General features: G+C 43.0%; 1 protein-coding gene across 1 annotated transcript; it reads left to right on the top strand.

The window, feature by feature from the left end:
• Positions 1–5,936: 5,936 nt before the first annotated feature.
• Positions 5,937–9,696, top strand: GAS1 (growth arrest specific 1). Its single transcript, XM_074201945.1, has one exon. The coding sequence runs from the start codon at positions 5,937–5,939 to the stop codon at positions 7,044–7,046; it is 1,110 nt and encodes a 369-aa protein (XP_074058046.1). The 3' UTR covers positions 7,047–9,696.
• The last annotated feature ends 2,469 nt before the right edge of the window (positions 9,697–12,165 follow it).

Below are 12,165 nucleotides of genomic sequence, written 5' to 3'. Positions count from 1 at the left end.
AAATATTATTATTCTCATTTGACAAATGAGAAAGCTGAAGTGACTTGCCTGGGATCACATATCTGATAAATATATGAAGCATAATTTAGAGTCAAGCCAACCGATTCCAAGGGACTCTTTCTATTTACTATGAGGTTTGTTGACATCCTAAATTATAAATTGTCTAAAAGTTAAGAGGGGTGTCTACACTTCTTTTGTCACCTACAGAGTCTGATATATATATAGATAGATATAGATACAGATATAATAAAAACTTGCTGACTTATCAAATTAAATCTTGACTCTGCCTTTGATCCATTCTTTATCTGTGAATTCTTTTCTTAAATGATATATTTTCATTTCATAGTATTTTATTTTTCAATTTAAAAGACAATTTTGAACATTCATTTAAAGATGTTTTAAGTTCTAAATTTTCTCCTTCCCTACCTTATTTCCCCCCTCCCTAAAATGGAAGCAGTTTGATATTAGATGTACAATCAAAGAAAACATATTTCTACTTTAGTCATATTCTGAAAGAAGAAACATAGCGAGAAGAAAAATACATGAGAGAGAAAAAAGTGAAAATAGTATACTTTGATCAGAATTCAGACTCCATCAGTTCTCTGGAAATGAATTTTCCATCATGATTCCTTTGACAGTGTCTTGGATCATTTTCTTGCTGAAAAGAAATGAGTCATTCATAGCTGATCATTGCACAATATTACTATTATTGTGTACAATATTTTCCAGCTCATTTCTTCTCATTTCACTTTGCACCAGTTCATGTAGGTCTTTCCAGGTTTTTCTGAAATCCACCTATTCACCATTTCTTATAATATAATAATATTCCATTGTATTGATATTTTAAAACTTATTCAGCCATATCTCAATCTAGCATCCCCTTAGTTATTTACTACCACAGAAGGACCTGCTATAAATATTTTGTACATGAACTGATATGGAAAGACATAAGTAGAGCCAAGAGATTAATACATACCATGATTATAATAATGTAAATGAAAAGAATACTCATAGAAAATCCAATTCTGAGTAACTAGAAAAAACACTGACAATTCAGTGAAAGAAAAAAAACAAATATATTTCTTCTCTCAAAGCAGAACTGTTGGAGATGATTAGGACAAAGTATCAAAAGTGTTGTCAGATATAGTTCTTGACTGTGATGCTTTTGCTTTAATTATCTTTTTTGGAGAAGTGGAAAATAACTGTGACATAAAGACAAAAACACTAAATTAAACATTTAAAAAAATAACTGGAAAAACAAAAATGTTCGTTCAATTAAACTATATCATTTAGAATACTGCCATCCTTCCCAACATACAGGGTTGACCCTTTGACATTTTTAGTGATTCCTCTCTTTCCCTCATACTCCATACCCAAAGAGTTGACAAATTTTTCTCAATTTTATCATTATAATATACCTAGAATCTGTTCCCTCCTTTTTATACCATCACAGTAATTCAGGTTTTCATTACTTCACCTGTACATTGACCTTCTAAATTGTATTCCTTTTGCTAAATTCTACTGGTCAAGAAATTTCCTAATTCACAGCTGTTCTTGTCAATTCCCTGCCCAAATTCTTTAATGGTTTCTCTTTGTCTAACGAACATATCCAAACTTCTTAGTTAATTATTCAAGGTGCTTCATAATATATTATCACTTACTCTTCCAGCTAGTAAGTGTCTGAGGTCAAATTTGAGCTCAAGGAGATAGGTCTTTCTAACCCTAGAAATGACACTATCCATTGTGCCACCTAGCTATCCTGCTTCCCTTCCTTTATTCTACATTAAAAAAAAAACTATACTATTATCATTCTCAGAGGTCATTTTGTCTTTCCTTCTTCTGTACAAAATATCAGTTCATGTTATCCCTAATACCTATTAAACTTTTCCACTATCTCCTTCAGTTAAAATCCTACCACCTCCTCCTACACCAGATTTTTTTTCCCTTCTCTCATCATACTCTAAGACTGTCTCTCTTGTGAATAAAATTCAATACACTGATAGACCTCTGATCTCTTAGATGTGGGTACTCTCTTCAGCAATAAAAATAACAATCCATGCCCTGACCCACATTGGGGCTCTTGGGGTAGATGTTCTATCTCCCCTGGAAGGCTGAAAGATCATCAAGGGAAAAGACCCTATTATATGCTCCCTCACACCTAGACTAAAGCCTTTAATAAACATTTGATGAGTTTAATTGAACCAGTTGTGGTTGCAAAAAAAAAAAGTGAAAGAACAACATAGTAAATAGAAGGCAGGCCTTTCTATGAGTTCAAATCCAACATATGAAAAATACTATCTGTGTGATTCTTAATAAATGCTTATTGACTGACCACAGTCAACTGCTGGGATCACATAGGCCCCTGATGCTCACTCTGACTATGAGACCAAGCTAGTTTCTATTCTTCTTGAAGGAATTCTATCAAGTATTTGCTAAAATGGGCAGTTTCTTCATTCACATTATTTTAGACATTTTTTGAGGCATAAAAACAAAAAGAAATGAAACAACCTTAAAGATCGAGTCCAATTCCTCCTCAATTTATTGATAAGGAAATTTACTGAAAGAGTGAATAGGACATTGGACCTGCAGCAAGGAAGTTGTTAAGCCATTTTCTGTCTTGTCCCAGTTTCTGTGACTTCATTTAGGGTTTCCTTGGCAAAGATACTTGAGTGATGTGCCTTTTGTTTTCCAGCTCTTTTTACAGATGACGAACTGAACGTGTATAAATGACTTGCCTAACATCACACAGCTGATAAGTTTCTAAGGCCAAATTTGAACTCACCAAGATGGATCTTTCTGACTTCAGTCCTTGTACTCTATCCAATGCATCGCTTAGTTGTAAGGAAGACCAGAATTCAAATCTGGTTTTGGACAATTACTAAATGAATGACCCTAGCCAAGTCACCTAATGTTTGTTTGCTCTAGTTTTCTCCTTTGTAAAAATGAGGATAATACTGGGACCTACCTTCCGGGTTGGGTTAGTGTAAGGATCAAATGAGATAATATTTGTAAATCATTTGGCCCTGGGTATAGTGCATAGTAGGTTATTCATTATTATTACTATCATTGATTTATCAGGCAAAAAGTCAAGCAATAAAACTTAGATATGAACCCAGAAATTCTGACCCCAAACCTAATACTCTTTCCACTGTACTACAGTTGCTTTCAAAGTCAAGGCTCCAGGCAATTCACCAAAACCATTCATTTTAGACAACAGTCATTATTCTGTGTATTCCCTTCTTATATGAAAAACAGGTCTGAACATAAAGAAAAAAGAAAGAGAGGAATAAAAGATTTTGTAATATTTGATACTCAACAAACTTTTTGTAGCTCAATAATCATTTTGAAATCAGGTCCAGTCATCTCAACAATCAAAATAATTCAACACTAATTTTGATTGGCAAAATGGTAGAATCACATAGTTTTAGACGTGGAATACCAATTAGAGATCATTTGTTCCAAGGGTTTTGAACCTAAGATTAGTGAATTTTAAAAAAATGCTTTCACTGTATTTCAATATAAAAGGTTTCCTTTGAAACTATGATATTTTGATTTATGCATTCAAAAACATTTATTCTGTTTCTTCAGGTAGCAAAGTCAGTTTATTTATATGAAACCAAAAAGAAGATCTAAAAATAAAGAGGGTACTTTTCAGCTCAGAAATCTACATTTCTTGGCCTCTGGTCTCAATTTCAACTTACATGTGGTCTGAGGCAAACAGCAAGACACAAAGCATTGGAACCCAAGCTCCCTCTGGTACTGGAAAATAGATTTAGCTCTAATTTTTGTGACAGATGGAGTTGATACTCTGGAGGGGGAGGGGGAGTTCTGCAGGGAAAAAAAAAAAGCCAGGTTTTGACAGGCAGCAGACTCCCTATGCCTCTTGTGGTCAAAGACCGTGTTGCTATGAAATTAAGGTAGCAATAAAATTCAACGATCCTCCAAAGGAAGTAGTATCTACTAACTAACTGCCCTGCAGGACAGATTGGGAACTTCATTTCAAGGCTAACAAACGGAGTAAACATTTCACTGCCCAGGATGACAGAAATCTACGTCCTTCGTGAAAGTGATTTGGTCTTGACAAGAGTTTTAGTATGATCAGACTCTAAGCGTGCCTTCATTTTCATAGTTCACGTTGAAAGGATGACTGAAAATCACATTTATAATTTTAAAAAATACATTTTATTACTTTATCATTTTATTTCCTAACCTTGTACGTTGATGCCTAAATACCGGCTCTGCATTCTTTCTTTAAAAAAAAAAACAGTCTATTTTTTTAGATGAAAAGTGGAGACAATAAAAAATGCAAATTGAGGATGGCAGCTCTCCTTTTTGGAATCGAAGCATTACGCCTCCGGGGCGTATATCTAATTAAAGTGTAATTGCTGGGGTCTAGTGTTTTTTTTTAATGATTCAAAAGCTCGGGACTGGATTCCGCTGATCTCAAACCGATTATTTCATGATTGTGATTCGGTGAAGGGAATTCTACAAACGAAACTGATTTCCTGACCCAGAAGAAGTCACAGATGGGGCCGGGGGAGAAGGGATAAAAACAACAAATTCAAAACAAATCCAAAAGCCCGGTGGCTGGGCCGGATGCAAACAGCTGCCTGCAGCAAGCCCTAGCAAATGCATTTGTGCGGGAGTGAGGACTGCATTTCTGAGCCTCCTTAAAAGTAGGAGGAGCTCCTGGGGGCTGCTGTCAGTCTACTTAAGCCTTTCCTTTCAAGACTTGAATGTGAGCTGCCCACCATCCCCCGTCCTCCCTCCCCCACCTCCCAAGCCCCGCTCTAGTGGAGAGTTAAAAAAAAAAGTTTCAACAACAACAGGCATGACCAATAGTATCTCGAAAAGTCGGGGAAGGGGGCCGAGCAAAGGGCGAAAAGAGAGTGGAGAAAAGGAGAAAGCAGGAGCCGCGGAGAGCGAGGGACTGAGGAACTGCTAGGAGGAGAAGCGTTGCTAATGTTTTTATTTGTTTGCTTTTCCATGCATGCATAATGAGGAGGGATCTAAGCACGTTGCAGTGGCTTCCAGAGGACTTTTGTATTTAAAGCCTGGCCGGGAGAAAGTCCCCACACTGGATCCGGGGAGCCGCTCTCCGGCGCTTGTTGACAAGGAGGGAAGCGGCATCGACTGCAGAAGGACGCCAGCAGACCCGTTTTCTGCCGCTGAGGGTTTCTTCTGCTCCCCCTTCCTTGCAGAAAGCGGAGGTCCCGGAGGCTCGGTCGGAGGACGGGATCGAGCCGCCCCGGAGCGGTGGGGGAGGGGACCGAACGGTGGAGGGACCGGGAGACCCTTCCAGGGCGGGGAACGCGGGCAGCGGGCAGAAGCCGAGCGGAGCGGCGGCGGCGGCGGCGGCGGCGGCAATGCGGCCGGCGCAGCGTTGAGAAAGAAGAGAAAAAAGCCCGGGACGGAGAGAAAGGGCAGCTTTCCCGGGCAGCTCGGCCACACAACGGATCTGCCTGGGGAGAGCAGGATGAATTCTCCCTGCGGCGCCGGGGTGCAGCCCGGGGAGCCCCACCGCGGCCCCTTTCTCCGGAGCCTGCGAGGACAGCGCTGAGGCGGTTTGGGGGGGGAGATTTCGGGGTGGGGGGGGGTGGGACGGTTCATTGGCAGTTTTTTTTTTTTTAATTTTTTTTTTTTTTTGCTTTGAGTGCTTTGTTACTTTTTTTTTTCCACCCGGGAATCCCTTCGACCCGAGCAGCTGAGCATCTTCACCAAATCAAGCCGCGCGAATGGATTTATGAAAACCCTCATGCGAAAAGTTGGCAGGAGTTTAGCCAACTTTCGCCCAGACTCCTCCTCCTCCTCGTGGCCCTCCTCCCCCCGCTTCCCCTCTCGCCCGGCGGCGGCGGCGGCTGCTGCTGCTGCTGCCGCTGCTGCTGCGGCCGCGGCGGCGGCGGCGGCTGCCGCTCCTCCTCCCGCTGCTGCCCGCGATGGTGGCAGGCTGGCTGGGCAGCCGGGGCGGCGGCGGCGGCGGCGGCGGCGGCGGCGGCCGGGGCTGGACGGCGCCCGGCGCTTGGCTCTGCTTGATGGCGCTGCTGCTCCTGGGCTGGCCCCCGCGGGGCTCGGTGCTGGCGCACGGCCGCCGGCTCATCTGCTGGCAGGCGCTGCTGCAGTGCCAGACGGAGCCCGAGTGCAGCTACGCCTACACCCAGTACGCCGAGGCGTGCGCGCCGGTGCTGAAGCAGCAGGGGGGCCCGGAGGCCGCGGCCGCGCTGGGCGGCTCGGCTTTCCCCTCCTCCGCCGCCTCCTTCTCCTCCCGCTGGCGCTGCCCGAGCCACTGCATCTCGGCCCTGATTCAGCTCAACCACACCAGGAAGGGCCCGGCCTTGGAGGACTGTGACTGCGCGCAGGACGAGAACTGCAAGTCCACCAAGCGGGCCATCGAGCCCTGCCTGCCCCGGACCAGCTCGGGGGGCGGCGGCGGCGGCGGCGCGGGCGGCGCGGGGGGCGCGGGCGGCGGCGGCGGCGGCGGCGCGGGCGGCGGCGTGATGGGCTGCACCGAGGCCCGGCGGCGCTGCGACCGCGACAGCCGCTGCAACCTGGCGCTGAGCCGCTACCTGACCTACTGCGGCAAGCTCTTCAACGGGCTGCGCTGCACCGACGAGTGCCGCGCCGTGATCGAGGACATGCTGGCCGTGCCCAAGGCCGCGCTGCTCAACGACTGCGTCTGCGACGGCCTGGAGCGCCCCATCTGCGAGTCGGTGAAGGAGAACATGGCCCGGCTCTGCTTCGGGGCCGAGCTGGGGAACGGCCCCGGCAGCAGCGGCTCGGACGGCGGCCTGGACGACTACTACGACGAGGACTACGACGAGGAGCAGCCGGGGCAGAGGGCCGGCGGGGGGCCCGGCGCGGCCGGAGACTCGCACTATGAGGAGGACGGGGTCCCGCACCCGCCTCGCCCGGGCGGCGGCGCTGCTGCCGCGGCGGCGGCGGCCGGCGGGGGCCGCGGGGAGCTGCCCTACGGGGCCGCGGGGAGGAACGGCCGCTGCCTCTGGACGCTGCTCGGCTCCATCTTGCCGCTGCTTCGGCCGCTGTGGTAGCCTCTCCTCCCGCCCCGCTGTGCCCCGTGGGCTCGGTCCCTGGATGCCCCGCATCCCGCGCCTGGATCACGCTTTCTCCCTGGTCCCTCTCCCTCTGCCCATCGCTTCTCCACTCATCCCCAGAGCCCCCCCCCCCCCGTAGACTCGGATGCCCCTCCCTCGTTCTAGTCTGTGGTCCTTGGAACTTGGCTGGAGAAGAGCTAGGGGCGGCTTTGCTTCCCGTTCCCCCTCGAGTTTTCAGAACGCAGGTACCGCACCCTGGTTTCTTCCCGCCCGCCATCCCCTGGACTTCCCTCCGGATCGTCCCCACACTAATTTTACACTCTCCTCTTCCACAAAAGTAGCGAGAATCCACCGGCTCTCGTCTCGTTTTTTGTTTTGCCCTCCACCCCACCCCCACTCCAGATACCCCAGATCACTGGGTAGGCTGGAACCCCGGCTTTCCATGAGACATAAGAAGACAGTAATGGAGTGGGAGAGGGGCTAAAAAATAACAGGACTGGAGGGGAAAAAAAAGACACCCCTCAGACTATGGGGGGGGCGGGTCTGGGCAATCCATTCTTCCCAGGGTTTATCCCACTCGGTTCTGGGCTAGTCAGTGGCTAGCAGGGAGATTGTTTCAAAGAGATAAGCTTGAAATGCTGCTGTAGGTTTATTTGCAAATCTCCTCTAAGGTAAAGTGCAAATAGTCTCATGGTTTGACCTATTGGAATATTTTTAAAGAGTCAGCTACTTGAATTAAAGGCTCATTCATTCATTCGTTTCTTCTGGGCAATATTTTTAGTGACGAAAAAAGCAGGGATCTGGTCTTCATTGCTATTTCACTCCATGGGGAGGGGAGGGGGAAATCTGAACCGAATGATGGTGAGTAACGTACTTAGCAAATAGCATTCCTATTAAAAAAGTTTCAGAATAATTGTGACTTCCCGTTCCATCATCACGCAGGATTCAGACTGAAATGCCGATGTAGGAAGTTATTAATGATACTAAACAATGCAACTTTTGTTTTAAAAGAGCGCTGCACTGCCATCTCCGAAAAGACGTTTTGTGGTGTTTAGTGGTTATGTTTGCGGTTTTTTTTTTGTTTTGTTTCGTTTTCGTTCTGTTCTTTTTTACATCAAGAACTTTTGTGTACCTTGAGAAAAATTATATTGCCTCTACTCCTATCAGAGTGCTGAACTCTGGTAAATCTTATATAAAATGTATTTAAAAACTGGGATTTGTTACCAGTCGCTGTACCTTGTATATAGAATTTTTATAAAATGTATGCTTCAAAAAATAATTTATTTTTTAAAAAAAGAAATTAAAGTTTAAAATTTACGTTCATGCTACTCTTTTTTAAAGAAATGTACAGATTTCATTTGTTTAAAAGGATACAAAATACAATAATCCATTGTGAAGTATGCTCTAGGACAGCAAATGTACAGTGTATTTTATAGATTTGACGTTAACTTTCTTATTTTTAAGAGAATTTATGGACGATGTTGTTGATTTGTATAAATACATTTCCAGACTGCCTTAAACATTGTCTTTTATAGAAGGCATATACGAAATCCTATGTAACTATGGCTTTGTGTATTTTTTGTCTTGTTAAGTGTGTACATCAGTAAAGAGTTTTAAATAATGAATGTGGTTAAGTGCTTTTTTCAGAGTTATGCTAAAGCCTATAGTGGAGAAAATTCATCTTCCAAAATTAAAAAAAAATATAGACCAAGATCAAAAGTGCCATAAATAGAGGTTTTAGTATTACAATGGATACTTTAATGAACAATTTGACTCCTTCAAATAAGGCAGTTAAAAAAAAAACTTAATTACCTGGAATGACTTCAGTTGTTTTTATGATTTAGTGACACTGGCCCTGTATCTACAAAATCAGTTCTCTTCCACATACAGATTATCAGGAGCCCTCATTCTTTCCCCTCCCCCTTCCCTCTGGCTTTCTTTTCACCCAGTAAAGTGGTACCCTTCTTGCTATTAGACATTCTTATACAATAAACTATGTCAATAACTTCTAGGCCTATAAATGGGTCTAACAAATCCCAGGATTTTGAGATAACTTTCACAATTCTAGCAAAAAAAAAAAAGTTAGGCAAAAGTAAACAACGTGAGGTGTGGAACAATTAGCAGAACTTGTAATATTGTTGTGAAGAGTTGTTTAGCAATGAGCTGAAGGCTGGTTTTCTGCCAGGGCTACTGATCTACACTCAGACGTCCTTAGATAAATAATTACACTCTTAAGCTGTGTCGAGTGCTGATACACTTGACCTTGTAAATAGAAATGTTTGCAGTAGGAATAAACTCCGGCATTGGAAAAATCTTTTAAACATTAACACAAAAGAGAGAGCTCAGTTCTCTGGGGATTTGAGTCTGAACCTCGCCAAGCAAGGCACTTGCAGGGGAAAAAAGTTTATTTATCTTCTATTCCTTGTGTTTATTTAAAGCTTTTCATTTTAAACTCTGTGATTGGAAGGCAAGTCAGAAGTTTAAAAGCCACCACAAATAAACTTTGTCTGAGGGGTCGACAGATTAACCAGATCTCGTGTCTCTTTATTTGACACTAACATGTGTCGGGAAAACTTAACCAGATTTCTCTGCTGCCTAAAGTAATTAACAAATCTGGGTCTCCCCCCCCCCCCACTTCCACTGCCCTCCAACCCCACCCCCTCCCATTTTTGAGGATTAGTTTTTCTTTTAATTCTCATTTCCCCCCACCCTCCCTTTGTTTATTTTCAGGGTTCTTTTTTCAATGAACCTAAAACCAGAGTTTTTATATTCATATATTTTCCAAAAGCTCAGGATAGTTGTAATATCAAACAACCACTTATGAGTATAATGCCTGGCTGTGATCTAAAGTCACCTGAATGGTTGAGTAAACATATTGTTAAAACAAAGCTGAAAATGTTGTTTCTTTAGGAAGAAGGGACAAAGGGTGGTTGGAAGACACTTGTAAATGGAATCAACCCTCTTTACAAAAAGCTGAGTTTGCAATCCTTTTGAGTATGTTCTTAAATATATTTAAATGTGTCTTGATTCTATCTATGCAGTCCATTTTAACACATTTTTTACTAAAAAGTTGCCTTTGTCCCAGTAAAAGGCTCAGTTTTTCCCCAGGAAGGAGTAAAAGGCATTAGCACTAGAAAAGGACTGATAATTAACTACTACAATAAACTGAAGACTTGATTTTACCGGCTCCTGTCAAAAGCATCTGCCTGGAATAAATCAACAGAAAGCACCAGTGGGGAGGGAGGACACGAGTCTTTATGCTTCCTTCCCTGTAGAAAGTGAACACTGATCAGAAGTTTGTTTTAATTTAAATTATTATACAGAAGAACCTAGTACCCACCCTATCACTCAACTGGGAGACCCTACAGAAATCTGTGGAAATATCAAAGCCAAAAGCTATTCACTTATTGTTTTAATGAATCGACAGCATATTTCCAGTTTGTTCAAAGCAGAAAGAATTTTATAGATGTTGACATATGCAATATCTTCAACTCTCTAGGGAGCCAGTTGGAATTGTGGACATTTGGCAGTCTTAAATGAAAGTACTATGGATTATCATTAGAGGAAGAAAAGACCAATGCCTTTCCCCTAGGAATCCAATAGGGATTTTTCTAGAGTGCCTTGATATAGTAGGTGCACAATCAATGTGGAATGAATGAAAGCATGATCTGAAAATGCCCCTACTCCCAACTGAGGTCTTCCAGGGTGAAAAAGAACTCCTTTTAAAATTTCATGTAAAATCATGTGTTCTTGTTGCCTTTTTTTTTAATTTTCCCAGTTACCAGATTTGAATTCTCAGTGACAGTTTATTTGTCTTTGGAGGCACCTCAGTGACAAATGTTTAAGGGAGTGTGGGACAATAGTGGAGAACAAGGAGGCAGTTCATTGAACTGACAGTGACCATACAGTAAATAGAAGGAGATTCAAGCTTCACTGATCACCCAAGCACACAGCAAAGCTTTTGTATATAATCACAATGGACATAACATAAGGTCTCTGTTTATTTTTAACAATATGTAGCAATGTACACAGGCACTGCACATATGTAAGGTGGAAACGTAAGACTAGCTAAATGAATTCTTACATTAACCACTGGTACATCCTTGAGCTTGTCCTTGGCCTTTTAAAACTACCTACTATGCATGGAGTGGGACCTTAGCTCTCACTTCCACTCTATGAGGGAAACACACATTTTAATACAAACTGTAGTGTGTACTACATATAAGATGTACCTATAAAGGCAGGTAAGCAATATGATCACTCAAGATCACCAGAAAAATCACTGGAGAGAAATTCTTCACTTTTATTGTACATATGCTCAAAGGATAAATAATTCAAGGAAACTCCCAGGACCCCTAGAACTGTGTGTGTGTGTGTGTGTGTGTGTGTGTGTGTGTGTGTGTGTGTGTGTGTGTGATCATTCTGGGAACATAGTAAAACCTTGGCAGTTTCTCCTATTGGCTCCCCAATTTCATTTTAGAGGTTTATTAAATTAACTTCGTGAGTTCATTTCCAATACATGTAAAGGGGGGGAGAGGAACATTATTTAATTTCACTCTTCACATCCAAGATGACAAGACACAATAAAGAATTCATTCCAATCTTCTCCCAAGTACAGCCAGGAGAAACCTATGATCTAAATAACTCAGTCAGAATGTGGCTTTTTCTTGTACCTGGTTTCTTCCTTTGTCCAAGTGAGGAATGCTTTTGAAAGTTACTGTATTTTACTTGAGACATTTGCCTGTGGTGGACATTTGAAAAGATTTGTGTTTGACTCTGAGTGACTTAAGTAATTCACCATTAGCACAAACACTTTCTGGGGCATCTATTTAATCAATTTCTTAACTAACAGAATGATCTACTACAAAACAGTGAACTGTATACACTATATTTTGGCACAAAGATGGTCATTCTCCCACTAGTAACCAGGGGCTCTAAATAAATGATTTCAACAATGTTTTATTAAAGGGGGACAAGAGCCCTCGAGTTGCATTAGTTGGGAAGAAGTCGAGTGGCACTTTTGTTATGGAAATGTTAAGCACATAAGAGTTCAGACAAACAATGTGGAGCCACTTCATTCTTTCAGCCATGCTGACATCTCTTAAAGAGGAACTGC

The sequence above is a fragment of the Macrotis lagotis genome, chromosome X (genome assembly GCF_037893015.1).
Source record: "Macrotis lagotis isolate mMagLag1 chromosome X, bilby.v1.9.chrom.fasta, whole genome shotgun sequence".
NCBI lineage: Eukaryota > Metazoa > Chordata > Mammalia > Peramelemorphia > Peramelidae > Macrotis > Macrotis lagotis.
The sequence above is the reverse complement of the archived record's forward strand: the minus strand, read 5'-3'. Positions and strand labels throughout refer to the sequence as shown.